Source organism: Aulonocara stuartgranti (genome assembly GCF_965226115.1).
Source record: "Aulonocara stuartgranti genome assembly, chromosome: 12".
Lineage (NCBI taxonomy): Eukaryota > Metazoa > Chordata > Actinopteri > Cichliformes > Cichlidae > Aulonocara > Aulonocara stuartgranti.
In genome coordinates, this window is record NC_138948.1 from 10,056,760 (window position 1) to 10,082,740 (window position 25,981).

A 25,981-nucleotide genomic window follows, 5' to 3' on the forward strand; every position below is an offset into this window, starting at 1 on the left:
TAGGGTATTCTTTTTTTTGCTGGCATTTTGTAGTCCTTTTGTCATCCATGGTCTTCCTGCATAGTTGTGTTTCCTATTGATTTCAATTACTGTGCAGTTTTTATCAAGCAATGTGTTAAATGTTCTTAAAAATCCTTCGTAAGCTTTATTAACTTCTGTTTGTTCATATATAATATTCCAATCTTGCCTTAAAAGTTCATTTCTAAGACAATTTAATGTCTTCTCTGTTCTTATTCTTTTGTAAATAATCTTATGTCCATCGTTGTTCACTTTATAATGGCAATTATAAGATGCAAAGACTGGTAAATGGTCACTTATATTATTGATTAACAGCCCACTTTTTATCTTTCCTTCTATTATATTTGTAAATATATTATCTAATAGAGTTGCACAATGAGATGTTATTCTGGTCAGTCTTGTTATCAGTGGAAATAAACCGATGCTGTACATGGAATCAATAAATTGTTCTGTACTCTTATTATGATTTGGATTCAATAAGTCAATATTAAAGTCCCCACAAATAAACATTCTTTTCTGATTTATATTTGTAAATAAGTCCTCCATATTATCCTTAAATATCTCAATCTTAGATCCTGGTGTTCTATATATACAACTGACAATTAGGTTTTTCCTTTTTTCCATACTTATTTCCACTGATAAACATTCCATCACTCCATCAATAACAGTTGTCATTCTTCCCATTCTTTTGTACTTTAGGTTTTTATCAATGTAAAGTGCCACCCCACCTCCTTTCTTGTTGATCCTGTCTACATGAAGGAATTCATATCCATTTATTTTAAAGTCTTCTTTTCCAGGAGTTATCCAGGTCTCCGATATGGCTATCACATTGAATGGCTGTTCAAACTGTGTTATGTAGTCTTTGATGGATTGAAAGTTTACATATAAGCTTCGACTATTAAAGTGAACCATTGTTATACCCTGTTCTACCTTGAATTCCTTTTTAAGTTGCTCATTTGTATAATAATTGCATTCATTTGTCTTATTGTTGAAGAAATTACAATCAGGATCTATGTTGCTGTCATACATCAATGTCTTATTTTCAATATCTATATGAGTTGTTAGTTGAAAATTGACGGTCCCATCATATTTAGCACTGCTTTGCATTTATCAGTTATATTTTTCTACTTCTGTCATCTCTTTGATGAAATCTAAAATTTATCTAAAATAGACATTTATCTAAAATATAACCGGGCACTGACGTAAACTCTCGACCGTCTCACACTTCTGCTTAATCATTTTCTGTTTATTCAGCTGTGTGAAAACCCCGGAGGAACCCTCCCGAGGGATTAATAAAGTTTCATTTAATCTAATCTAATAACTTTAATCTCAGCCAAACTGATTTACTCACAAATAAATAAAATTTTTAAGTTATCAAAGTGACTTATATATCATGTTTAACCCGAGTAGTGAAAGACCGCGGGGGTTTGAAAACGATGTGTCAGTTGGCTCAGATGTTTGAAGTTTACACAGCTACATTCTCACCTGAAAAATATGTTAAAAGTCTTTTTGCAACCCAGAAAGAGAAATAAGAGTAATATTAAAACTAAGTAGCTGCCGCCATTGTTGGAAACTGGAATTGGGCCTATGAATTCTGTGATATGGTTTTTCAATTTGGTTGTCCGGTTGGAAAATCGGGAGAAATTCGGGAGAATGGTGGCTCCAGGAGATTTTCGGGAGGGGCACTGAAATTCGGGATTCTCCCGGAAAAATCAGCAGGGTTGGCATGTATGGTTGTGGCAACATCACTAACCTTGTCAAACGCAGAGTAAATCATATCACAGAATATGAGGAGCGTAACTTCAGATTTTTTTATTTCTATATGATGAACTCTGCATTATTAAGTGATAAGAACAAGTAATCTGATGTCCTGTAATCATTATGATGCTATAATTTGAGATACAATGAATAAAATTAATTTTTGTACAAGGTATCGGATCACTATCATCGATACCACCCTGAATATTACTTGGTATCGGATCGGAAAGTGTGAGTGGGAAAGTGTGTCTTCACTGACATCTTCAGTGTGTCTCTAAGCCAAGCTGTTGTCCCCATATGTCTCAACGCCACAACCATAATACCAGAACCAGAGAAGCCCTTCGCATCTAGTTAAAATGACTATTGGCCCGTAACACTTATTTCCTTCATCACAAAGTATTTCGAGTGGCTGGTCATGCAGTACATCAAGTCCAGGCTCCCTCCCAGGATCAGCTTCAGTTTGCCTATAGGTCAAAAGATGACACCATCTCCACTGCTTTCCATCCTGCCCTCAACCATCTGGAGAATTAATGTGTGTGGATGCTGTACTTAGATTTCAGTGCAACATTCAACACAATCATTCCCAAGCAGCTAATGCCTAGACACAGCCACTTGGGACTCAAGATCTCTCTCTGTAATTGGGTACAAGACTTTCTCATAGGGAGGCCACAAACTGTGCTGGTTGGCAGTAACACCTCCAAAACTATCAAACTCTGACAGTCACATCAATCACATATTAAAGTTTGTGGGAAACACAACTGTAGGGTGCCTCATCATGAAGCAAACTACAGCAAGCAAACTAATGTAAAAAGCAATCTCTTGCTGAAGGTAGAAAAGACCAAAGATATTGTGGTAAACATCATTCACAGCACCCCCACTGACCACAAACAATGCTGTTGTGGTGAGAGTGAGCAACCCCAAGTTCCAGGGGGTGCACATCTATGTGGACCTCTCCTATTCCAAAAACACCTCATCACCAGCTAAAAAGGCTCAAACTCACCTCTACTTCCTCTGCAAATTGAGGAGAGTGCAAGTTCCACTTCCCATCATGAAGTTGTTTTTTTTTAAACTATGATCAAACAATAACAGAAAGTGAGATGACTCTGATTTTAGAATTGTCAAATTTGTTATTTCAAAAATGGCCACCTTGACATTGGGTTCAAGGTCACTGAAATTCGAACTCATCCATGATTTTTAGTAGATGCACCTATGGCATAAATTGGAAAATCCCATGAGACTTCTTTCTTGAGTTATTGGATTAACAAGATTTTCAGTAAACCGTGACCTCTAGCCTAGACCTTATGGTTAATGAGATTCAAACACATCCAAGATTTTTAGTAGAAGTTCTGAATGTCTAGATCCTTGCATCACATTGTTCTACAGTTATCGCATTTACAAGATTTTCAGAAAACGTGACCACTGAAATTCAAACACATCCGGATTTTTAGTAGATGCATCTAACGTAAATCATACGTCACCTGGGTGTCCAAATCACCTCCCAGCTCACCCTTCCAACAGGGTGACAACAATATCCCATCACCCTTTTACAGCTGAAAGCTAAAGCATTTGAAAGGTAAAGAAACAGAATGTAATGCTATCATTTCTTTTCTTTAAAACTATGGCTTCCCCCAAGAGGTAATACAGTCTTCCTCATTTATCACATTGTTTTTTTTTTTATTTAAACTCAATTCCAGAAGTATAGAAGTATATACCGGGTGGGCCATTTATATGGATACACCGTAATAAAATGGGAATGGTTGGTGATATTAAAGTCCCGTTTGTGGCACATTAGTATATGTGAGGGGGCAAACTCCTCAAGATGGGTGGTGACCATGGTGGCCATTTAGAAGTCGTCCATCTTGGATACAACTTTTGTTTTTTCAATAGGAAGAGGGCCATGTGGCACATCAAACTTATTGGTAATGTCACAAGAAAAACAATGGTGTGCTTGGTTTCAACGTAACTTTATTCTTTCATGAGTTATTTACAAGTTTCTCTTTGTTCACAGCCATTGACATGTCGAAGAGGTTAACACGTGAGGAGAGGATTGAAATTGTGTTGATATCTGGTGAACGCAGTAACCGGGTCATTGCAGCAGATTTCAATGCAAGACACCCTACGAGACCACCCATCTCCCATGCTACAGTTAGCGAATTGCTTGCTAAATTTCGTGAAACTGGTTCAGTGTTGGACTTGTCAAAATGTGGACGCAAGAAAACTGTCACTAATGAAGAAACATCAGTGGCTGTCCTAGCTTCATTCAGCAAGAGCCCACAGCGTAGCACTCGCCGCATGTCACTGGAGAGTGGCATTAGTCGAACATCCCTTCGGCAGATATTAGCTACTCACAAATGGCACCCTTACAAACTCCAGCTACTGAAGCATCTCAACGAGGATGACCCAGATCGGCGCACAGAATTTGCAGAATGAGCAAAACAAAAATTGGAACAGGACCATCAGTTCACGCAGAAGATTTTGTTCAGTGATGAGGCAAACTTTTATGTGAATGGTGAAGTTAACAAACAAAACCCCTGCTATTGGTCTGACACTGACCCACATTGGATGGATCCCTCCAAGACTGTTGGAACAACAAAAGTGATGGTTTGGTGTGGTATATGGGGTACAATGATAGTGGCTCCATTCTTCATCAATGGAATCCTCAAGGCCACTGGATATTTGAAATTGCTACATGATGATGTGTTTCCCTCTTTATGCACTGAAGCTGGCCCGTTCCCTGAGTTTTTCCAGCAAGATGGTGCACCACCACATTATCAAAGCCAGGCTTCTACCTTTCTACCTATAAAACCCGAGAGCAGCCAAATGGCTGGTAGGCTTTTAGCTAAGCTTTAGCTTCAGCCAAGTGGAAGCTAAATTGGCTAGTCATTCATATGTATATTAGGTTGTTACCTGGGAATTCTGGAGGGAGGGGAGTGGGGGTGTGTGATTGAGGGCGTGGGGGAGCTGCTAAAAGCTGTGCACTTCCTTTTGTGTTTCATCTTGATGCATTCTCAATCATCCAGGGAAATAAATCTCCAAAAGTCACCAACTTGGAGTGTTTCAGTTTGCCATCTTAGGGAGAAATCAACACACATGGGTGTATGTCCTTTGTTGCTGAGATTTATTGATAAAAACAGTACAAAAAAAACAACCATTTGTACACATATTTACAAATAATAATAAAAAGTGAGTGAGTACATTTCAACATTTTCAGCAATCACTCACAATCCTGGCACTGCCATGGTATCTGTAGTCTGCATTTACCACATGTGTATCTGTTGCAGTGAACACATCGCACGATTGTTCGGCATGATTGTTCTTGCATTTGTGTGTTTGTGTCCCAAAACTTGTCAGGTTTACTTGCAATATACTGCAGGAAACAGCACCGAGTCTTTTATGGGAAAAGCTGTTCATCAACGGTGATATGTAGACCAGGGTTGTAGCACGTGATGCAGTTGGTGACAAATGATCCCCACACACTGGAAATTGCAGCGAACTTATCAGTCTTTGCTCGATCACTGCGGGTGGACTTGTCATCAAAGCGTAGGTGTTGCATGATGTCTTGGAAGCGGTTTCGTGCCATAGTTCCAATTATCTGTGGGTTTCCCAGGTTTGCTGACCAGCAGTCATTTAGAGATGGAACCCTGGTAACCCCCCGCAAGATGACAATTGCAATAAATGCCATTATAAATGCCGGGTTTTATAGGTAGAAAAGCCAAATGGCTGGTCTCTGGGAGTTTTATGGGTGCCAGGTCCGAGCATTCCTAGATGAAGTCAAAGGAGCTTGCAAAGAAAAGTGTCTGCACTTCTTTAAGTTGCTTGAAGACGTTTCACCTCTCATCCGAGAAGCTTCCTGGACTGCGCTGTGCACATTGAAGAGAATGGCAACCTCAACATCGAAGTTTATCGGAAGCCCACACACACGCACCAGTACCTCCCCTTTGACTCCCATCACCCTCTGGAACACAAACTTGGACTAATTAGGACCCTACACCACTGGGCAGAACATGTTCGCTCTAAGCCTGAAGGAAAAAAGAAGGAACACACACATGTAAAGGAAGCACTCAAAACATGTGGTTATCCTAATTGGGCATTCATAAAGTCAGCAAAGAGGCACAGAAAAGAAGATCAGACACCAGCGAGGGAGGACAAGCAAGACAGAAGCAACAACATTGTCATGCCCTATATAGCCGGTGTATCAGAAAAACTCAGGAGAGTTTTCTCCAAGCATGACATCCTGGTGCATTTCAGACCCAGCAACATGCTCAGACAAAAACTGGTTCACCCGAAAGACAAAACGCCAAAACACAAACTTAACAATGTGGTGTATGCTGTACAGTGTAGTGAGGAATGCCCAGACCTCTACATTGGAGAGACCAAACAGCCACTTCACAAGCGTATGGCACAACATAGAAGAGACTCAGCAGTCCATCTGCATCTTAAGGATAAAGGACACTCTTTCGAGGATGCCAATGTTCACATTTTGGACAGAAAGGACAGATAGTTTGAAAGAGGAGTGAAAGAAGCCATCTATGTCCACTGTGAGCGACCGTCTTTGAACAGAGGCGGTGGTTTACGACACCAACTGTCTGCCATCTATAATCCATAATCCTTAACGCCCACTCACATCCTGGGCCATCTAACAAATTTCCCACGTGTGGGACTAATAAAGGTTATCTTATCTTATCTGACCTCAGGAATTCGCATGATAAGGTGGGGCCAGGTTTCACAATGAGCTCACCCGAAACCCTGGCTGATTGGGACCCACACCCATTTTCACACCTTGGCTCAGGCGATTAGAGGAGGGGGTCCTTTTGTCCCTCTTTGGGGGGGATACTCCCACTAGGTTTAAATCTGGGACTCCCCACCATTTCACCTTAGAACTGAAGAAGCTTCTTGGATGAGAGGTGAAACGTCTTCAAGCAACTTAAAGAAGTCCAGACGCTTTTCTTTGCAAGCTCCTTTGACTACGATGACCTGGATGAGTGAGAACCTTCACAGACATTCCTAGATGAACAGTTTCTTAGAAAGTGGATTGGTGGTCGTGGGCCAGTTGAATGACCCCCAATGTCTCCTGATCTGACCCCCTTAGACTTTTATCTTTGGGATCATCTGAAGGCAATTGTCTATGGTGTGAAGATAAGAGATGTGCAGCACCTGAAACTAGAGATACTGGATGCCTGTGCTGGCATTTCTCCTGCGATGTTGCTATCAATGTGTAAAGAGTGGGAGAAGAGGGTTGCATTGACCATCCAACACAATGGGCAGCACATTGAACACATTTTATAAGTGGTCAGAAACTTGTAAATAACTCATGAAAGAATAAAGTTACGTTGAAACCAAGCACAACATTGCTTTTCTTGTGACATTACCAATAAGTTTGATGTGTCACATGGCACAAGATGGCCAACTTCTAAATGGCCACCATGGTCACCACCCATCTTGAGGAGTTTGCCCCCTCACATATACTAATGTGCCACAAACAGGACTTTAATATCACCAACCATTCCCATTTTATCACGGTGTATCCATATAAATGGCCCACCCTGTATATAGCTTGCTTTATAGGTGTAAGAACCACACACATATATGGGGAAAAAAACAAAAAGACTTTAAACCAATGAAGAATGGTTGACTACAAAGTAGAGTATTAACAACCTGGCAACCGAAGTTGGAACAGCAGGAAGTATATATTGTATTTTGGGAAAACTGATCAGATAATAAGTAACAGGTGATGGGCAAACTGGCAGGAAAACCAATGAAATCAGGGAGCAAAACAAAATGGGAAGCATGAGTTTGAGTAACTTCCAAAATAAAATAGCATGCAAATAAACTGACTATATTATACTTCAGCATGAACATAAATCCATAAGTAATTTGGTTAGACTGTGTTAAGGTAATAAAAGACAATATAACATGTGAAATGAAGAATTGTGTGAAATAAGATAGTTGATGGGACGAGTGAAGAGAAAAAGCAAAAGCACAGTGCACATGTGTAAGAGGAAATTGGAAGAAGGGGAGAATGAAAGAGAATAGCTCAGAAAAAAGGAAATGTGAAAACAGGAAAAGAAAGAGCATGGGGTCTAAATACTGTTGGGAAGGGGGAGGAAAGGTGGGAGGGAGAAAAACAGATGAGGGAGATGACAGCTGGGCGAACTGCCTAGACAAGATAGAGGTTTGGACTGTGTGTGTCTGTGTGTGTGCGCATCAGGGATAAATGGCTATTATCACTATGACAATGTTAATTACAGCCAGACTATTAGGCCCGAGGAGTGCCGCCACATTTATTTGACGGCAACACAGTTGTGTGTGTGTGTGTGTATGTGTACATGTGCATGTTCAAGTGTGTGTCTGTGCCACTTTTCTGTACATGTGTATAAGTATGTGTGCGCAACTGTGTGTGCATATGGGTGCAATAGCAAATCAAATCTATTTGTTAGACAGAGTAATTACTTTAGGGCAAGCTCTGGCCAAATGCTGAAATGTTTCTTGTGATCTGTAAGACGTCAGGCTAATCATTAGTAACTGAGCATGAGCCAGATTTCTACTCTTTCATTGGGAGTTATTTTAGGATGCTTATAATAATACAGCAACAGCGAAACCCCCGATAAAACTGACAGCGCTTGTAGGCTTGAATTAGAGACATATGAAACACAAGATAATACAAAAGAATAACAAGAAGATTACTACTTTGTCTGAAAGATTTAGAAATTATAAAATTAGATTAAATTTAAATTAGATACATTTCACGAACATGAATTTTGATGCAATTACAACTACCTATGATAGGAAGTCATGACTGCTGGACAGGATGTTTAAATTGTTTGGGGATTTGATGAAAGACGCAGCTAACAGTCATTTTAAAATGAAATGTGTCCATGAAATAAATGTGTTTTTTGATGATTTGTTGACTGTGCTGTCACAAGAAGCAGGATTCTACAGCTTTTTTCCCTCATTTTCTTTTCTGAACACCTGTTGTTGTTTTTTTTTAATCCAATACAACAATTCATTAAGTTCCAAGCCCTTAAGCTAACTAGTTGGTACATCAGTTTTTGCTGAACGTAACCCTATTTACATTTTAATTTGTGTAGGAGAATAGGTGGATAAAGCATTCTTCAAGGTACTGCTGATCTTTGTGTGACCGATTCAACCACACACTGCATGATGAAACATGTCGAATTGATAACTTCAAGGTAATAAATGCCCAGCTGGTGGGTGGATAACAGCATGAGGCTGTGATTGTATCAAGTAGCTCCCAAGTGGGAATGTGTGTTGAAAGCTGCTGTATAAATGATTATTTAAAAAGTACACAGAAGTTCGTTCTCCCTAAAAGCGGCTGAAACATGAGAAAACGGGTATTGTGCACAACATGAATATAAGCTATTCATCTCTGTGCCTTAACGTCCCTATTTTATTATTTACAGGACAAATTTGGGTTTATGTAATGGGTCGGGCATTGCTAATCATCAAATCACATTCAGTTAGTGAAGTCACCTCAGATTTGAAAAGACAATATTTTGCAAAAAAAAAGAAAAAGAAAATATAAGCATTTTAATATATAATTAAAACAATGCTAGACATTTCTAAATACACTATATAATAAACAGTAAAGTATTGACCTTAAACTGCTTGAAAACTAGATTTATAAGCAAATAAATAGTGTCAGGTTATAGATCACAGACCGTAACAACAGTCTGTTAAAAACTGATTGAACTGAAGGTTCATTGGTGATGATCTGTAATATTCTTTTCCTCCATTTAATAAACCAGCCTGTGGCACTTATTTGTTTTGCTCATATATAAAGACACAGAAACACATGCTAATCTTTCAGCTTGATGCTATCACTGTATATGGTGAGATGAATAAAAGCAGCTTTCTAAACAACAAATGTGCAAATTTGCGAGCTACATGTTCATTGTACAGTGTGATGACCCACTCCACTTTGCCTTCCTTTTGGACTGTTTGTGTGGCAGATCTCATCTGCAGACAGCAGATGCACCAAACAACAATGCTTACATCATTTCTTCACCCATTTACGCCACTGATTGTACTGACTGCACACACTATGATTAGTTCAAATTTTCTCTTTGCTTCTTTCATTTAAAATAAATAGTCCCTTTTAATTGATATTTGTGTGCATCTCCTCTTTTGTCATGACCCTGCAGCCTGATTTGTGACAATAGGACAAAAGTAATCAATTACAGGCACTATTAACATCAGAGTGTGATGAACACTTATGCATAACAACATATTCCAGTGACCCCCAAAGTGCCGCTACAATATAATTAGTTTAGAGAAATGTATTTAGAAACAACGTAATGTCAACAACATGCATTAAGTAAGATATTTGTTGTTTGGTGCACAGATGTTTATTTCTTTTACTATTTAGACCAAGTTGTATAAAAGATTATCTTTGGTCCAGCCTAAACAAGAACATCAGGTGATAATCTGCTATGACAATTAGATTCAAGGTACTTGGTAACTCATTACTGCATGTTCTCTGTTTTATAATGCCTATCTCTGGTGAATCAAGCTGAATCTTAACCTATTCGCCTCTGTGGCCAGTGTCAGGCTGTCTCACAAACCTGACACTAATTGCAGCTACTAATTGGATACTAACAAGCCTATGAGACTATCTGAGAGTCAATCATTCTGTTTCTGGGGCAATTAGCACACACCTAAACTACTTTCTTCCTGTCACACTGCAAGCATGGTAAGCAAAGGTTGAATCTATGGGCAAACACTTACAAAAACGCTTACTCCAAAGTGAGTTCACCTATGCAGAGGACTCAAGTGGTAATGGGGCGAATAGTCTTCTTGGGGATAGTGTTTATATTTGCCAGTGGTAATTATGCACACAGGTAATTAGACCAGGTAATTAGATGGAGACACTGGTGTTTGTGTTTATGACTTTAACTGTGAAGAATAATATAATTAAATCAACCCAAAAGATTGCCAGTTTCTTCCTTTTCACAGTTGACTATCATTAAGACTTTTTAAAGCCCTATATAGGTGTCTATGTACTGTACAGTTTATTTATTTCAGAAAGGCCTAATCAATAAAAATAATAGTATTATATTATACAATTATTATATTTCGGTGTGTTTTAATAACATAAAACATAATACTCCTTAAATTTGAAGTTTAAGTTGTTGTGATCTTGAGATTTAAAGCTCTACAACTCTGGCTCTTAGGATAGGTTGTTATGGAGGAGCGCATCAGCTTAATGTCTGAGATACAAAATATAAATGTAAAAAGCAGCTGACATTTTCGTTTCCTCTTCACAAATTAATGAAATGAAAATGCAGAGAGAGAGATGAAGAGGAAAAGAGAGAGGTACAGAAATAGATGGTTGGAGCCAGGGATGGAGACAGAGAGAGTGGAAGCAGGAAAGAAGAGGGGGATAAGGAACGAAAAGAAATTAAATGGAGGGAGGGGACTGTAAAATAAAAGAGTGATTTTGAGGAGTCAGAGGGAGAGAGGGAGAGATGAAGAGATAGAGCAGGAGGGAGGAGGGATGAAGACATTTGGTAGATATGAAAGCTAACAGCCCATTCAACCTCTCTCGCTCTCTCTCTCTCACTCACTTTCACTCACACACACACACACACACACACACACACACACACACACACACACACACACACACCACTCTTGCAAAGATCCCAGAGAGAATTGTACTTTCAATTTCCAGACCCCTAATTGCATTAGAACTGCCCTGCTCTCATCTCCTCTCTCTCTATCTTTCTTTCCCTGTGCCTCTCACTCATTCTTCTCTTCCTCTTGTACTACCCATAACTTCCAAGGGACTCTTACACGGTGCTCTGCACCTCCGCTGGGCCCTCTTCTTTTTCTCCATCTTTTCCCCGCCACAACACTCTCACTTTCACTCCTTCTGGTGCCCGCTTTTGCCATTAGTGTGTGTAATTTCCTCTCATGCTACATCCTTCTTTGCTCCTTTCCTTCTCTCTCTTTGTCTTCTTCTTTTTTGTTTCTTTCAATTACTTAAACCCTCAACCATTTTCCCATATTGGCTTTCATGTTTATGTCTGTCACTTTAACCCTCTACCCCACCACTCTCTCACCCTTTTTTCCCGCACCCATTTTACAGCTCTCCTCCTACTTTTTCTTCTTATGTTCCTCTGTCTCTGCAGTCCTATCAATGCATCCATCATTTCCATCAATTGTGCTTAAACCTAACTAGGCTAATTTTAGGTGAGGGAGATTTCCACATAACTACTCCATTGCAATGATATTTCTTATGTAGCTCATTTTTATTGTTTTCTCTCCTGCAAAGTTGTTTCATTCCCAATTTATTATAACTTTCATAATTGGCTAGGCATCAGATGTCCTCATGTATACTTGAGCACAGCGTCCCATCCCATATTGCTCTGGTATAGCTGGTTTAGTGGCCCATTAGGATAATGTGGTTGGGCTGAGCAACTCACGGGTGGTATTATACGTAACTGAGCATGAAGGAGGTTGTTCTTCAGCTTTTGATTCGGTTCATAAAAAACAGAAAGCAGAAGTCAAATCATCACATCTTGTTAGAAACTGAAAGCTTTTTGTCTACTCCAATTTGTCTCCCTGCTCTAGCAGGAGTAGGCTCATTATTATATCACAACCCTTGTGCATTTCAGTGGATTTCATCCAGGTGTTCATTCCATCCCCAGATTACACTGGATGATGCTACGTTTTCCTCTCTCTTAAGATTATGTGTGACATACATCATAAGGAAGGAAAAATACAAAAGTGTTACGGGGATACTTGATGAAACTATAGTGAAATTATTCTTTTGCTTTCCTTGCTTCTTCTTTTGAACTTGAATTACTCCTGTTTGGCCCAGCAGCTTACTTTGAACTAGTGAGCCCTTTCATGTTCTTAACCAGAACAAAAAGGACACGACTGAGTATTCATGTGAAATGAAATGCTGCATGTACAAACAACGGCTTACATACGCATTAGGGTTGAAGATGTCGTAATTCATCAAAAGAATTAAAGTCTGTGTATGGGCACACAAGCCTCGTCCGTAAATGCCAGTATGACTATCACCAGTGACCTTTTTTGTAAGTCTGTGAAAAGATCATTCTTAGGATCATAAAGAATTTTCTGCAACATAACTGCAAAAACATTCAATGCGTGGAAAGGGTTTCTCTTGTAGCTGCATTATATCAAGTGAATGTCTTGCGAACTAAAAAATTTAAAGAAGAGCAAATGCTTCTTCTTCTTAATACATACTGCCTGGAGCAAAAGTGTCTGCACGAAGCTTGTTTCATTGACATTGCATGCATCTACTTTCTTTTTCTTTTTACATTTTGTAAGAAAGTAATGGTGGGCCCTCCTCAAGCCTTATAGTTTTTGTCATTTCCTAACTTGCTTATTTTTCTCTCTTTAAACACACCAAAACCACCCACACACATATGTCCATACCGTCCCCCCAACCTCCCTCTTCCTGCTTTTCTTGTTGACTGATTGGACTGAACCACAGCCGCTCGGTATGGAAATGAACCTGCAGCCCAGGACACGCAAGTTCTCAGTGACCCAAATACATACACATTCACACACGCACATAAAATGTGTCATATGTGTTGATTAATTGGGAGTTTGAAGGCTGCTAACAAGCAAATACTGTGACTGAAGACAAGTTTGTGAGGGTGTGTTGGGGTTTGGCGATGAAGATTTGCTAGATTTTCTGCAACCTTGAGAGACAGCAGCACAAGAGATTAAGAACAAGAATATTTGGGTTAATTAGTTAAAATATCTATTTTCAAATCCTATTAAATTATTTTATGAAAATGAGGGAATCTATCTGTCCTTATCTCTTAAATTAGCTTTATTTTATTTAAATTATCCATTAGTAGAGTTTTCTTAAAAAAATGTATCTCAACTCCACGAACCAAAGAGATGTCAAAAGACTTTAGAGATTAGATTGTACACCTGTACAATGCTGGAATAGGTTACAACACTGTCAGCAAGAAGCTTGGTGAGAAGGTGACAACTGTTGATGTGGTTATTTGGAAATCGAAGAAATATAAAATGACCACCAGTTGCCTATGGCCAGGAGCTCCATGCATAATCTTGTCTCATGATGTGTGAAGATGAACATGACAAAGGTTGTGGGTCAACCTGAAACTACTAGAGGAGCTTGTAAATGATCTGAAGGCAGGTTAGACCACAGTCACCAAGCACACAATTGGTAACACACTCTGTCATAATGCAGCAATGACAAAAGTCCCCCTGTTCAAGAAAGCAGATGTACAGGCCTGTCTTATGTTTGCCAGTGAGGACCTAAATAATTCAGAGAAGGCTTGGGAGAAAGTGCTGTGGTAAGATGAAACCAAAATTGAGCTCTTTGGCAATAACTCAACCCATCGTGTTTAGAGGAAAAGAAATCCTAAGTATGTAAGTATGACCCAAAGAACACCATCCGCACAGTCAAGTGGAGCTGGATACATTATCCTTTTTTTTTTTTTTTTTTTTTTGCTAAGGGTACAGTACAACTTCACTATAAAATCTTGGATATGAACCTCATTCCCTAAGCTAATACACTGAAGATGGGTCGTCCACCATGCAATGGTCCAAAACATACCGCCAAGACAACAAAGGAATGGCTAAAGAAGAAGCACATTAAGGTAATGGAATGGCCATGTCAATTTCCAGACCTCAATCCTATAGACAATCTGTAGAGGGAGCCGAAGCTTCGAGTTACTAAGTAGCAGCTGTGAAACCTGAATTTCAAGAGTTTCTGTAAAGAGAAATGGACCAAAATCCCTCCCGAGATGTGTGCAAAACTATGAGAAAATACCTCACTGCTGTGTTTATCAACAACGTTTTCTTCACCAAGTATTAAGTCATATTTTAGGGGATCAAATACTTGTTTCACACAGTGACATGCAAATCAACGTATACATTTTATGTACAGTGCATGTAATATGTTTCTCCTGGATTTTCGGTCGATTTTCTGTATCTCTCCATTAAAACAAAACTAATATAAAATCAGGGACTGTTCAGTAGAACTATAGAAGGGATCAAATCTTTATTTGTCTTACTCTATTCGACTGATTTTACTGTGTGTTGCTATTAGTATAAACAGACAAAAAGCTATATATAATGTATAGAGGACTGGAATTGGGAAATAGGCATGAAAATGCAGCTGTTAATAAACTTATACACCATGAAAATAGTAAAACTGAGTTTGAAAGCAATGTGGTGGTGGTGTGTGCGAGATTTCATCAAAAGATTATTGACTTTTCAGTGTCTTCTTCCCACTTACTAACTTCCTCTTACAGGGAACCAATAAGAGGAGGCAAATTAAGAAGCCACTTAGCATAACTGCTCTGCTAAGAGGTCTGCACATGCACACATACACACATGAGCGCATCTTTAAGCAACAAAGATAAACAAGTGTTCTAATTAAGAATTAATTACATAGCAAAGCCTCAGAGAGAGGTGAAACTCAGTGGAGAAATAGACAGAGGATAGTAATGAAGACCAGATAGGGGGACACAGAAACAGAAGGAAGGGTGGGAATAATGAAAAATGAGGTGAGATGGAGGAGAAAAGAGGGGAAAAGAGGGGTGGATGAAATATAAACTACTTAATCCCAAAAGAAGACAATGGGAACAAAAAACATTTATTCACTACCCTTTTCTTCACATAATAAAGAAATAAATGTATGCACAAAGCATCAGATACAAAAGCATTATTGTGAATGCATGTGCAGATTTCTTTCCCTCTGAAACCACTCTGCTGAAGTGTGTAATGACACCTGCGGAGAGCATAAAACAACGTTATTATGGTTCAATTATTTTTAGCTTATAAAACAACTCTATAGGAAGGTATAGTAGGCCCACTCTGACATTCCTTTTCATTTTGTTTTCTCCTAAGTAACGAAATAGGGTTCTTTGTCCCTATTTTTCTCTTTACTTCTATATTTTTACAGTAGTTCATCCAAAAAACATACAATGCAATGCAGTCATTGCTAATGAAACTTGGCCATTTCAAACACTATGGCAAAGACGTTCATGTTATGAGACAGTTTATCCTGTTAATGACACTTTTGTATTAGTGACGTGGTTTTGAGAGAAATACTGAAAACTATTGGATATCATCATATTTGGTTTTGGTATTGGTGCACTTCTTAAAATGAATTAGAATCACTATGAGTATCCTCTAAGGTTTTTACTAGTGGCACCATCAGCTCAGCGGTTATATGCCTGTACTTTCTGACCAGTCACTTGCAAGATACATGGCATCCCATCATTCTCAGCTACACCCTGTTTTTAGTTTGCACTGTTTGTACACAATATGGGCAAAATGTTTTGCTCACACTTCTTAATCTAATTGAGGTGTCACCAGTTACAGATTGGAGTCGTTGAATGCTGTGAAGTCCATAATGCGTAAAAGTTCACAATGCTCTGGTAACTCGATAACTGCAGAGCCCCAAACCTCCTCTGGTATTAACATCAGCATAACAACTGTCCAGCGGGAGCATCATGGCGTGGGTTTCCATGCTATGGCACCTCATGCTATAATGTGTATATAGTTCAGTACTGTTTCCCATATGGTGTATGATCACAATGTTTTATCCGTATACACTATATGGACAAAAGTACTGAACGTCTGTATAACATATAGACATTATATGGACTATAATAAACATGCTACACCGTATACATTGTATGTTAGAATTTGAAAAATTCTTCTCTGTTTCAAATCTCTCCCGTGATTTGATATCCTTTCTTCACCTTCACCAGGACATTTTGGTTGGAATAATAACAATGTGCAGTCAAACTTTGCAGCTATTTCAGATATGTTTTCTCTGAGATCCTCAAGTAAACAAGTGCAGAAACTAAGACTTATGTTGACTTACACTTCAAAAAGCTTCAAAAAGGTATTTAAGGCTTATTTCATTTGGACATTTTATAACTGAAGTCTTCAGTGCCATCTTTTAATTCATAGCAATTAGGTTATGCATCCAATACACTTCAGATAAAACAGCAGATACAACTCCTTTCTTACAACCCATGTCATGACATACAGACATTGTGTATGGTTCTTATCACACTTTTTGATATTACCACCTAAAGTGAATATCATCTGAAATTCATATAGTGGGACAAAACATATGGATTTAATGCAAATAGCACAATTGCCAAAGTTACTTACATGAGGCAATAGGCGGTGAATTGACTGTCTTAAAATGTGAACGCAGTGTGTGTTACTACATCCTAATCTAAGCCAATATTCTTCAGAAAAATTTTCACCGTCAGATTTGAGAGGACTGTCTGGGACAAATAAAGGCCACCATTGGCCGTCACTGTGGGTCCATTCAAGTATGACAACCCACTTTTCAAAATAGGAAATTCACATATTCACTATTCAGAGTTTTCAGGGTTCTTTGCAGTTCTTTTCCTCCACCCTGCTGTTCTCCTTAGGCAATAAATTCAAAGTCCTCTTTGCTCCTATTCAGCAAATGCTCTGCGAATTTTATGATGGACGGTTTGTTTGAGAAGTCAGTGACAGGAATTGGATTTGTTCCCGTTTTTTGGCATTGGATTACAAGGTATTGTAAATTGCTTAGTTAATATTAATCTGTGTTTTGTTCTTGATCTAACCGTTGGCAGAAATCAATGCCAATCTTTTGCTAGACAAATGCTAACTGTCTTAAATTGAATCCCAATTTTTGTTGCTAATTTCTGCCATTCTGTCTCTATTTCTACATAGCTCTCTTTTGTCACTCTTCTTTCCCTAACAACTGTTTCTGCCCCAGTCACCTCTCCTCTGTAAAAGATGAAACCAATTTTTCCACCCCTACAGGAGATAAATTACTCCTAATAATCCATCGTTTCCTGAAGAGGACCTCTTTCTTTCCAGCTCAGGCAACAGACCAGAACCGTAATGGATATATGGAATTAGGAGGAAAATGTCGGAGAGGGCTTTGGTAATGACAGCCAGGGCTCTGTTTTTCATTGCTGCCTTGTAAAATAGAATACACTGCACTATCACATCAGACCTGTTGATAAGCTGACTTTTGGTTTGGAGGCTGGTAGAAGATGGATAAAGTGGAGTTAAATCAACCAAACAAATGGCTAGGAAATTATGCTTTAAGGTCAGTCTAGAGTGCTTGTGATGAAAGGTTACATCATATTTAGCTTTTAGGCTGTTTAAACAGCTGTGAGAAGGATTTCATGTTTTCGAGATGTGGATAGAAAAAAAGGATAGATGATAGTGTGAAAGCATTTTCATCCAGCTCTTTTTGAAGATTCACTAGCAGCTCATAATTTTATTCTTTTATCATTCCTTCTCTCCAAGAAAACCCAGAAAAGTTGGAGCTTTCATCTTGGCTCTGGTAAGACCCCTCTCAGTGAAAGTCACCTTAAATAACCAACCAGCAATCAAGACCTGGTCAGGAGTTCTGGTAAACAAATTTGGAAGCCCAAATGGCTCGTAATAGCAGCCATTTTGATGCTTTTACCTAAGGAGAGGGGCGAAAGAGAGATAGAGGGAGGGAAAGAAAAAATGTCTGTGCCCATGTGTGGATACAAATACATTTCTTTGTGTGTGTAACTAGGAGTTAGGAGTGACAGAGACAACAGATGTATTTTTTTATCCATGTAATGCTGGAGGCAATTAGAAAACTGCTTCAGTTACATATAATCATTCTTAGTCATGTTGATAACTTCTAATCACAACAACAGGTTGTGATTAGAAGTTATTGTGATTTCAGACACAACAGGTTGTTGTGTCTGAAATCAAAACAGGCCGTATACTTGACCATCTCCAATTTGCATAACATTTTTATGTTTCAAAGTTATCAAATTTTAGTTTCATGTATCAAAACAAAGATATATATTTTTCAAAAATGGTCAGTCCACTTTTTTGCACATTGAAATCTGAGGCAGTTTTTGAACATGGATATCTCAAAGAGCTAAATGTATGATGCTGGAATTTAACAACCATTTTAATACACACCATCTTGCCAAAAGTACTCACTCACCCATCTAACTCATAGAAATTCAGATGTTCCAATCACGTCCACGACCACAAATGTATAAACGCACCAAAAACCTTGGGATGCAGACTGGTAGTACAAACATTTGTAAAAGAATGGGTTGTTTTCAGGTGCTCAATGTTCGGAGCTAATTTGGCTAATTTGAGATTAAATGACCCTAACTAAACACCAGACAATTGTGTGTTTCCGTTTTATAACCTTCCAAGGATTTTTTTTAATGTAGAATTCTCTAATAATTTAGTCATTTAAAGCATTTATTTATCAGATTTTAAAAAAAAGTTACATTTTTTGCTGCAGTATACAGTATAGTTTTTATATTCACAATAATAATAATGATAGGACCACCATAAAAAATATGGCTATAAATACAAATCATGTTTTTTAAAATGAACTGAACCAAACATTTGTACACCCATGTCAGTCATTATGCCATCATTATGTTGCGTATAGCAACAACCCAGCAATCAACTAAAATGACCAACTTTTGCAGTTTTGCACTTATAACACATTATAAAGGCATAAAATAATTTTGCTTTTCATTCCCACAACACCTAATTTATGTTCACAAAAGCTGAATTATATATGAATTATATACATGAATGAATTCTAAATTATATATATTTATTATGATACAATCGGGGGCAAAAAAACCCCAACCCAAAAAGGAAGCCTTGTATTATCCAATAGAAATATTGACTCTTTTTGTAATAAAACATGTAGTAATGTCATTTATGTTTAATGTAAATTTCATATAAGTAAATATCCATCACTCTAATAATAACAGTGATAAAAAATCTTCGGTTATGTTATAAAGTGTAGAGTGTCAGAAGCTGTAGCTCATCCTGACGTTCCATTCACACTGAGCAAAGCAAAATCCCAACAGCCCTGCTATTCGAAATGATGGTTTCAAGCTTGCTTTTTGCAGTGTGTGAAAAAGACAGGGGGTGCAGAGACCTGAACAAAATTGGGTTTTGTCACTAGGGCTTTGCTGTTTGAAGGAGGGCTATCAGGGCAGATTAGCTCTACCTCAGTGGTAATGGAACTAGGAGCATTTTGAAAAGCATTCCCCGCCTCGCTTTTTAGCCTAAGGGTTCTTGGTTGCTTTAGCCAGAGCTGTTTGGGCTTTCCAGTGTATGTTGTAATAGGGATATTTTGTCTTAATAGAAATGTTGCAGGCAGACAGTTTTAAATTTAACTTTATGAGTCTTTTTCTTTCTCTCTCTGTCTCTCTCTGTATGCACCAAATCTACAGTACTAAAGAGTAAAAGATCATTTTACTCATTTACGGTGAAATTTGTTTTACTTCTCCAAATAGATATGTTTTATACACTGTAACTATTTTTGTTCATTTCCTTGTACTTATAAATCTCAAAGAACTCAACGAAGACTCAAATAAATAATGCAAGCAACAAAAAAAACAACAACAAAAAAACAACAAAAGTTAAAAAATTATAATTAAATGTAAATTAAACATATCATATTATTTAACAGAATTTGAATTAGTGCTGGAACCACACTGGCTCTTGCATAGCAGCTGGGACAGGCTTCATGGCCCACGACCCTGATTTAGATAAGCAAAATAAAATGGATGGATGCATCAATTAGTGCTGGCCCTGAGATTAACTGGCGACCTCTCCAGGCTATACCCTGCATCGCACCCTATGCAAGCTGGGATAGGCTTGCATATCAAAAGATATGCAAATAAGCAAAAGAAGATGGATGGATGAATGGAATAGTGCTTGGCCGTTTTTGACTGGACCCCATAAAAGGTTTAATTAAGAGTTTAATTAAAGTATTTGTGTAACATTTGCTATGATCTTTCAAATTTGCTGCCTAGTATGGCCTGCTGCCCACTACAGCTAATTTACAGTGCCAATATGTTATTAGCATTAGATTATTTCCTCTCATTTTCCAAGTGTATAATAAATAAATAAATGCCTATTTTTAATCCTTTGGTTTTGTTCTGAAGACTTGTTGCTAATGTCAGTGCTTTTTAAAGTCTAAGAACATGGAAGGTTTTCCCCTCAACTCCAAATGGTCATGGCAGAGGACCACCAGTCCAATAAACACCAATAAAGGCATCAGGCAGATGCCAGATATTTTTTCCTGTTAAAGGGTTGTTTTTCCTTCCCACTGTCGCCATGTGCTTTAGATTTTTTAGAGTTTCCTCTGTATTATTGAAGGGTCTTCACCTTAGAATAGAAAGTGCCTTGAGGTGAATGTTGTTGTGATTTGGCATTATATAAACAAAACTGAACTGAACTCAATTTACATATGTATAAAGGGCAGCCTTTGTATTTAATTATTACAAGGAAGGACACCTACAGGATACAATAGGGAAGTGAAAGTAAGGGCATCTGTGAATTTTAGGCAATGATTGTTATTACAAGGTCTGTGTGAGTGACTCTATGTCAGTCTGTCAATCTGCATGACTGCTTGTGAGGCTGCTTATTATTTTGAAACCTGTGAGGGAAAAAAACTGCTGTGTGTCTGTCTAAGAAGGTGGGAGAGAGAGAGAGTGAGAGAGAGAGACCGGGAGGCTTGTAGCAACAGGAGGGGGTAAACAAGTTGACCTTTCCAGCTTTGATCACCCTAGAGGAAGGAGGTGGCTGGGGGTGTCAGCAAGAAGGTTAGAAGGAGGAGGGAAATGGAGGGAAAAATTAAGTCTATTCCAGCAAATGTAACAAGTGTGTGCTGCTGGGAATGTCAATATGTATGCTCATAGATATCTATATCTATACTCATCTATCAAATCATCCCTTACCTCAGCCAGTGGTACGATGCCCTGTATGTCGGCGCTGCTGATATAGAGGTGTGAAACTTTCTCTGTTTGCCTGGAAGTTGTCTGTGTGCCAGCTGGGTATTCAACGCTCCAGTGTAGAGTCTGGGTTGGCACCAGGTTAATCACGTTATCCACCTCAAAGTCGAGCTGCATCACCTCATAGGAAGGACTTTCTAAACTGCAAAGACAAACAGTGGTTAGAGATGTTAGAGATATTAGAAATATTTGCTGTCTTTATAGGATGCTCTATGGATTTAGACATCACTAACATACTAACACAAAGGCAGTGGAGACCAATATAATACGTAGATTACAGTTATTATTTTTATATGGTAGAATAATTTATTTGTTCTTTAAAATATTCAGAATGGGTACCCTTGAGCCAGTCACAATTCCTGACACTGAACAAACACTACTACCACTGTTTATGACAATGATAATGACCAAATGTTTTAAGGAACAAAGAAAAACAGTGTTTAATACAAAGCAATGTCATTATCAGAAACTCCATATCATATCATATCATATCAGAACAGAACCTCATTATGGGGTACACATCTTAGCTGAGCAGGTTTTAAGTCTTACAAACTTGCTCGAGATCCTACTGTTTAAAGTAAAACTGCATATTTAATGTACACCCTTTGGATAACTGCCTTGACGGACAAGCCTTTTCTAATTCCCACATCATCGCTTAGCACTGTTTATCACAGCTGCTGGTGTGGCTCATTTATGCACAAGGTGTCCTTTGGTTTATGTGCCCCAGAGCTAAGGGAGGGGTCTGTAACCCCTAAATCATTATTTGTCAATCATCACAGTTATTGCTGTGGAGGCGTGTGTGTGTTTTAACCTAAAACATGTTGTTGTGCTAAACCTCAACAAGTAGTTTGCAGTGCTTAAACCTAAAAAGTAAGAAAAAAAAGAACAATTTCGGTTGAAAAAGGTGAAAAATTGAACAACTTTGCAAAAAAAAGAAAGAAAGAAAATGAACTCCCAGTATATGTCACTAACACCTCTTCAACCTCCTAATACAGATTTGTGGCTCTCTAATATTGATACCGTGGCTCCTGGTGGCTGACATTGCCATAGATAGCATGTCAGTACCAATGCCACAGGGCCCCAACTGCATAATAGTGTGTAGCATTAGGTATCTGAAAATGTGGTATTAAATTGCTCTTTGAGATGAGAACAAACTGATGTAAAAAGTTTACCCGATTAACCTATTGGTATTGCGCGCATCAGTAACTGATTCACTTAAAACTTTCTACCTGGGAAACTACTGCAACTTAAGAAATCTTCTCTTCACATACATCCCGATTCATGTCCTCATTTGTATCCACAGAAATGTGTCTGTCATTTTGACAACTTGGATTCCTGCAGCACATCATGCCCTTATAACTTTTCAGACTGTCATTACCTGCTTTGCTTCCTTGCCTGTCAGACATCCTGATTCTACCTGCTGCTACTGTGACTTATAGACCATTCTATCATTTGTCACCACACAAATTCTTTGCATCTTCTTCTTCTTCTAGACTTCAGCCAGCTTTGAAATAGAGTGTGGTGTCTGAAAGTCAGTGTCAGTAGTGAACACTGTGGTCAGAGTTGGGATAAATGAACGACAAAAAAAATCTACAACAAAAGTGTCATAAAATGCTGTGTTTTTCCCACTTTAAGATGTCACACACAGAGCAAAAGAAACATATCCTGTATTAAATAGAAAAGCTACCTGTAATATGTGTGTAAATTTCTGCATCGAGATAGAAGTCACAGATACCCACTTTACGGTTCATAGCAAGTAGAACAGAAAAGGTTTCCTGGGTTGCATTTTGGAGATAACATTTGCAATACACCAGAGCCAATGATTTCACAGGATAATAACTGATATTTCATCTACATTTTAACAACTGAAAACTCTCTGTGTGGCTATATGTCTAATTCTATTTTTAAGGATTCTCTGTTTCTCGTCTTTATTAACACCCAACCTCAGCAAACACACAAACACAAGCACAGATTTACATGTGTTCAGTGGCTAGTGGAACATTACAAAGAAAGAGCAGCTGTAAATTAATTTTTGAGCTTGTGTTTTAAAGTACCATCTACTACACACACACACACACACACACACACACACACACAGATCCGCATGGGTTAAAGGCCATGACAAAGCCAATTGCTGAGGGCCTGTGATATCTGGCATGTCATTGTGTCTAGGGAGATGGGGCAAGAGATGTGTTACACTGATAGATTAAGGAGAGAAAGCTGATGGGTGTCAGCTCCCCTTGACCTGCTTTTGTTTCATCTATCTCTGCAAATCTGTCCGCCTTACTTTGTCTCTTAACAAGCCTAACACAACATCATAGTACAGCTAAAATGGTTTCTTTCTTAGTACTAAGTCTGTACAGTAAAGTTGCTATATAGTGAACCATATAGTCTAGAAACAGGACAATTTTATTTATTACTCATCCTGCTTTTAACTTATCCTGCATGCAAACCATGTGTAAGCCATTACATGAAATCTGCTTCCAAGAAGCCTGACTTGATGGTGTTGAGCAGTAGTTTTTTAGGCATTCTGAAGGTCTTTCACAGATTTTTCACAGATTTTCAGTCCAATGCTATGCCTGACAAGGACTTGAGAGATGCATCTGTCCCTTCACTTAATCTGTCTACTGCTTGCTGAAGCCTCATCAGTAAAGTTCTCAATTAAACCATTAAGAGAAACATGGAGAAAAAGCTGAGGTATGCCCAGTTACAGAAGTGCTGAACAGAAAATCAGTGGCAACAGGCCTTATGGAATGTTGAATGAAAATTGGAATTTCTGATTTACTTTTACTCACCTTTTTTGTATATATTAGTATTTATGTAGGAGATCAGAAGAACTGCACAATGGTGAGTTTCTACAGATATCTGTAAAACACGCTCAAAGTTCTGTCATGGTTTGAGGTTGCATCTCAACCAGTGGCGTTGGGGATTTTGTAAAAACTGATGGAATTATGAAAACAGAAAAGTACTGTCAGATTTTAATCCACCATGGGATTTCATCTGGAAAACGTCTGATTGGTAATGGTTTCATTTTTCAGCATGATGATGATCCTAAATATATTACCAATGCATTGAAAGCATACCTGGATAGAAAAAAAAAAACGACAAAGTGGAACACTATCCATCATGGACTATAATTCTCAGAGCCTAGACCTCAACATTACTAAAGCGGTGTCAGATCATCTCGGCACAAAATGCAGTGACCATCCAAAGAAGAGCTCCAGATGTTCTTCAAGAAGCCTGGTTTTCATTTGAAATATTGACTTTCAAACTCTGTTTTAGCCTTAGATCCTGTACTACACTTCGGAGGTGGGGTGCCCCCGGCCTCTCGGCCTGGGGCTCGGTCACTCAGGCACGGCTGGCTGCCGGCGGAGCTCACGAGCGCGTCACTGCAACTCCCCCTGGCTTCTTCTCCGCGGCTGCTGAGTGAGCCCTCATCTGGGACTCTCCTCAGCTCTTTCTGGGACAGTGGCGCGGCTGCCCCTCTGTTGGTCTTCCTTGGTCTCTTGTGTTCTGGGGGCCTCTGGATGTCTGGAGTTTTGATCTCCTCCATACCTGCTTCACGCCCTGGAGGACGGGGCTGTGGCCCCCCCACACCCTCTAGCAGATCATTACATGAAGGAACCTTTTAAAAAAAAAAAAAAAAACAAGCGCGTCCATGCTCACAGGTGTACACACGGGTGATCACACCCACAAACTACACCCTTTTTGGCTCCTACCTCAAAGCACACTGTGTTCTGTTGATCTTATGTGCTGCACAATAATGTTTAATATTTAGTATTTACTGTCATATTCCCATATATCATTGTGATGTTGTTTATTCTATTACTCTTGTTCTCTTCTGCTTGTTTTCTTTTTTCTTTCTCAGCAGGTGATCCAGGTGATTGATATATGCATTTTTTTTTTCCTGCTCATTCTGTTGGTTTTTGTCTTTTGCCCTTCTCCCCCGTCCCTCTTCTCAGCTGTTTCTCTTTCCCTCTTTCTTTCTCCCCTTCTTTCCCCCCAGTCAAGTCTGTCCCGTATTCAGTAAGTGAAAATAAAATAAACAATAAAAGGTGAATCAAATGGACCATTACGGCAAGGCCGGGATGGTCAGTTTGGTAAAGTAAATCCGTTGGGCATCTTTCTTTGCCTTTAGACAACAATTCTGATGGCAAAAGAGCCAAACGGGACGGGCGCAAAAAGAAAAAAAAAAAAAAAGATCCTGTACTACTATAACCCATTACATGTATTTTCCTTCCAAGAAGCCTGACATTCTTGTAATTGTTTAAAATGGTCTTGAGTATTAATTCTTCAGGTGTTCTGAAGGTCTTTCAAAGGCTTTTTCTGGAAACTAGCTGTTTTTTCACTGATTTTCAGTCGAAGGCTATACCTGA

The 25,981-nt window shown here is 38.7% G+C and overlaps 1 protein-coding gene across 1 annotated transcript in view; it reads right to left on the reverse strand.

The window, feature by feature from the left end:
* The window catches only part of LOC309719019 (transmembrane protein 132C), a 305,935-nt gene that overhangs the window by 59,519 nt on the left and 220,435 nt on the right, over positions 1–25,981 (reverse strand). Inside the window, exon 5 of the mRNA XM_082554778.1 lies at positions 21,552–21,747. Coding sequence (XP_082410904.1) covers positions 21,552–21,747 — 196 coding nt within the window. The remainder of the gene's footprint in view (positions 1–21,551; positions 21,748–25,981) is intronic.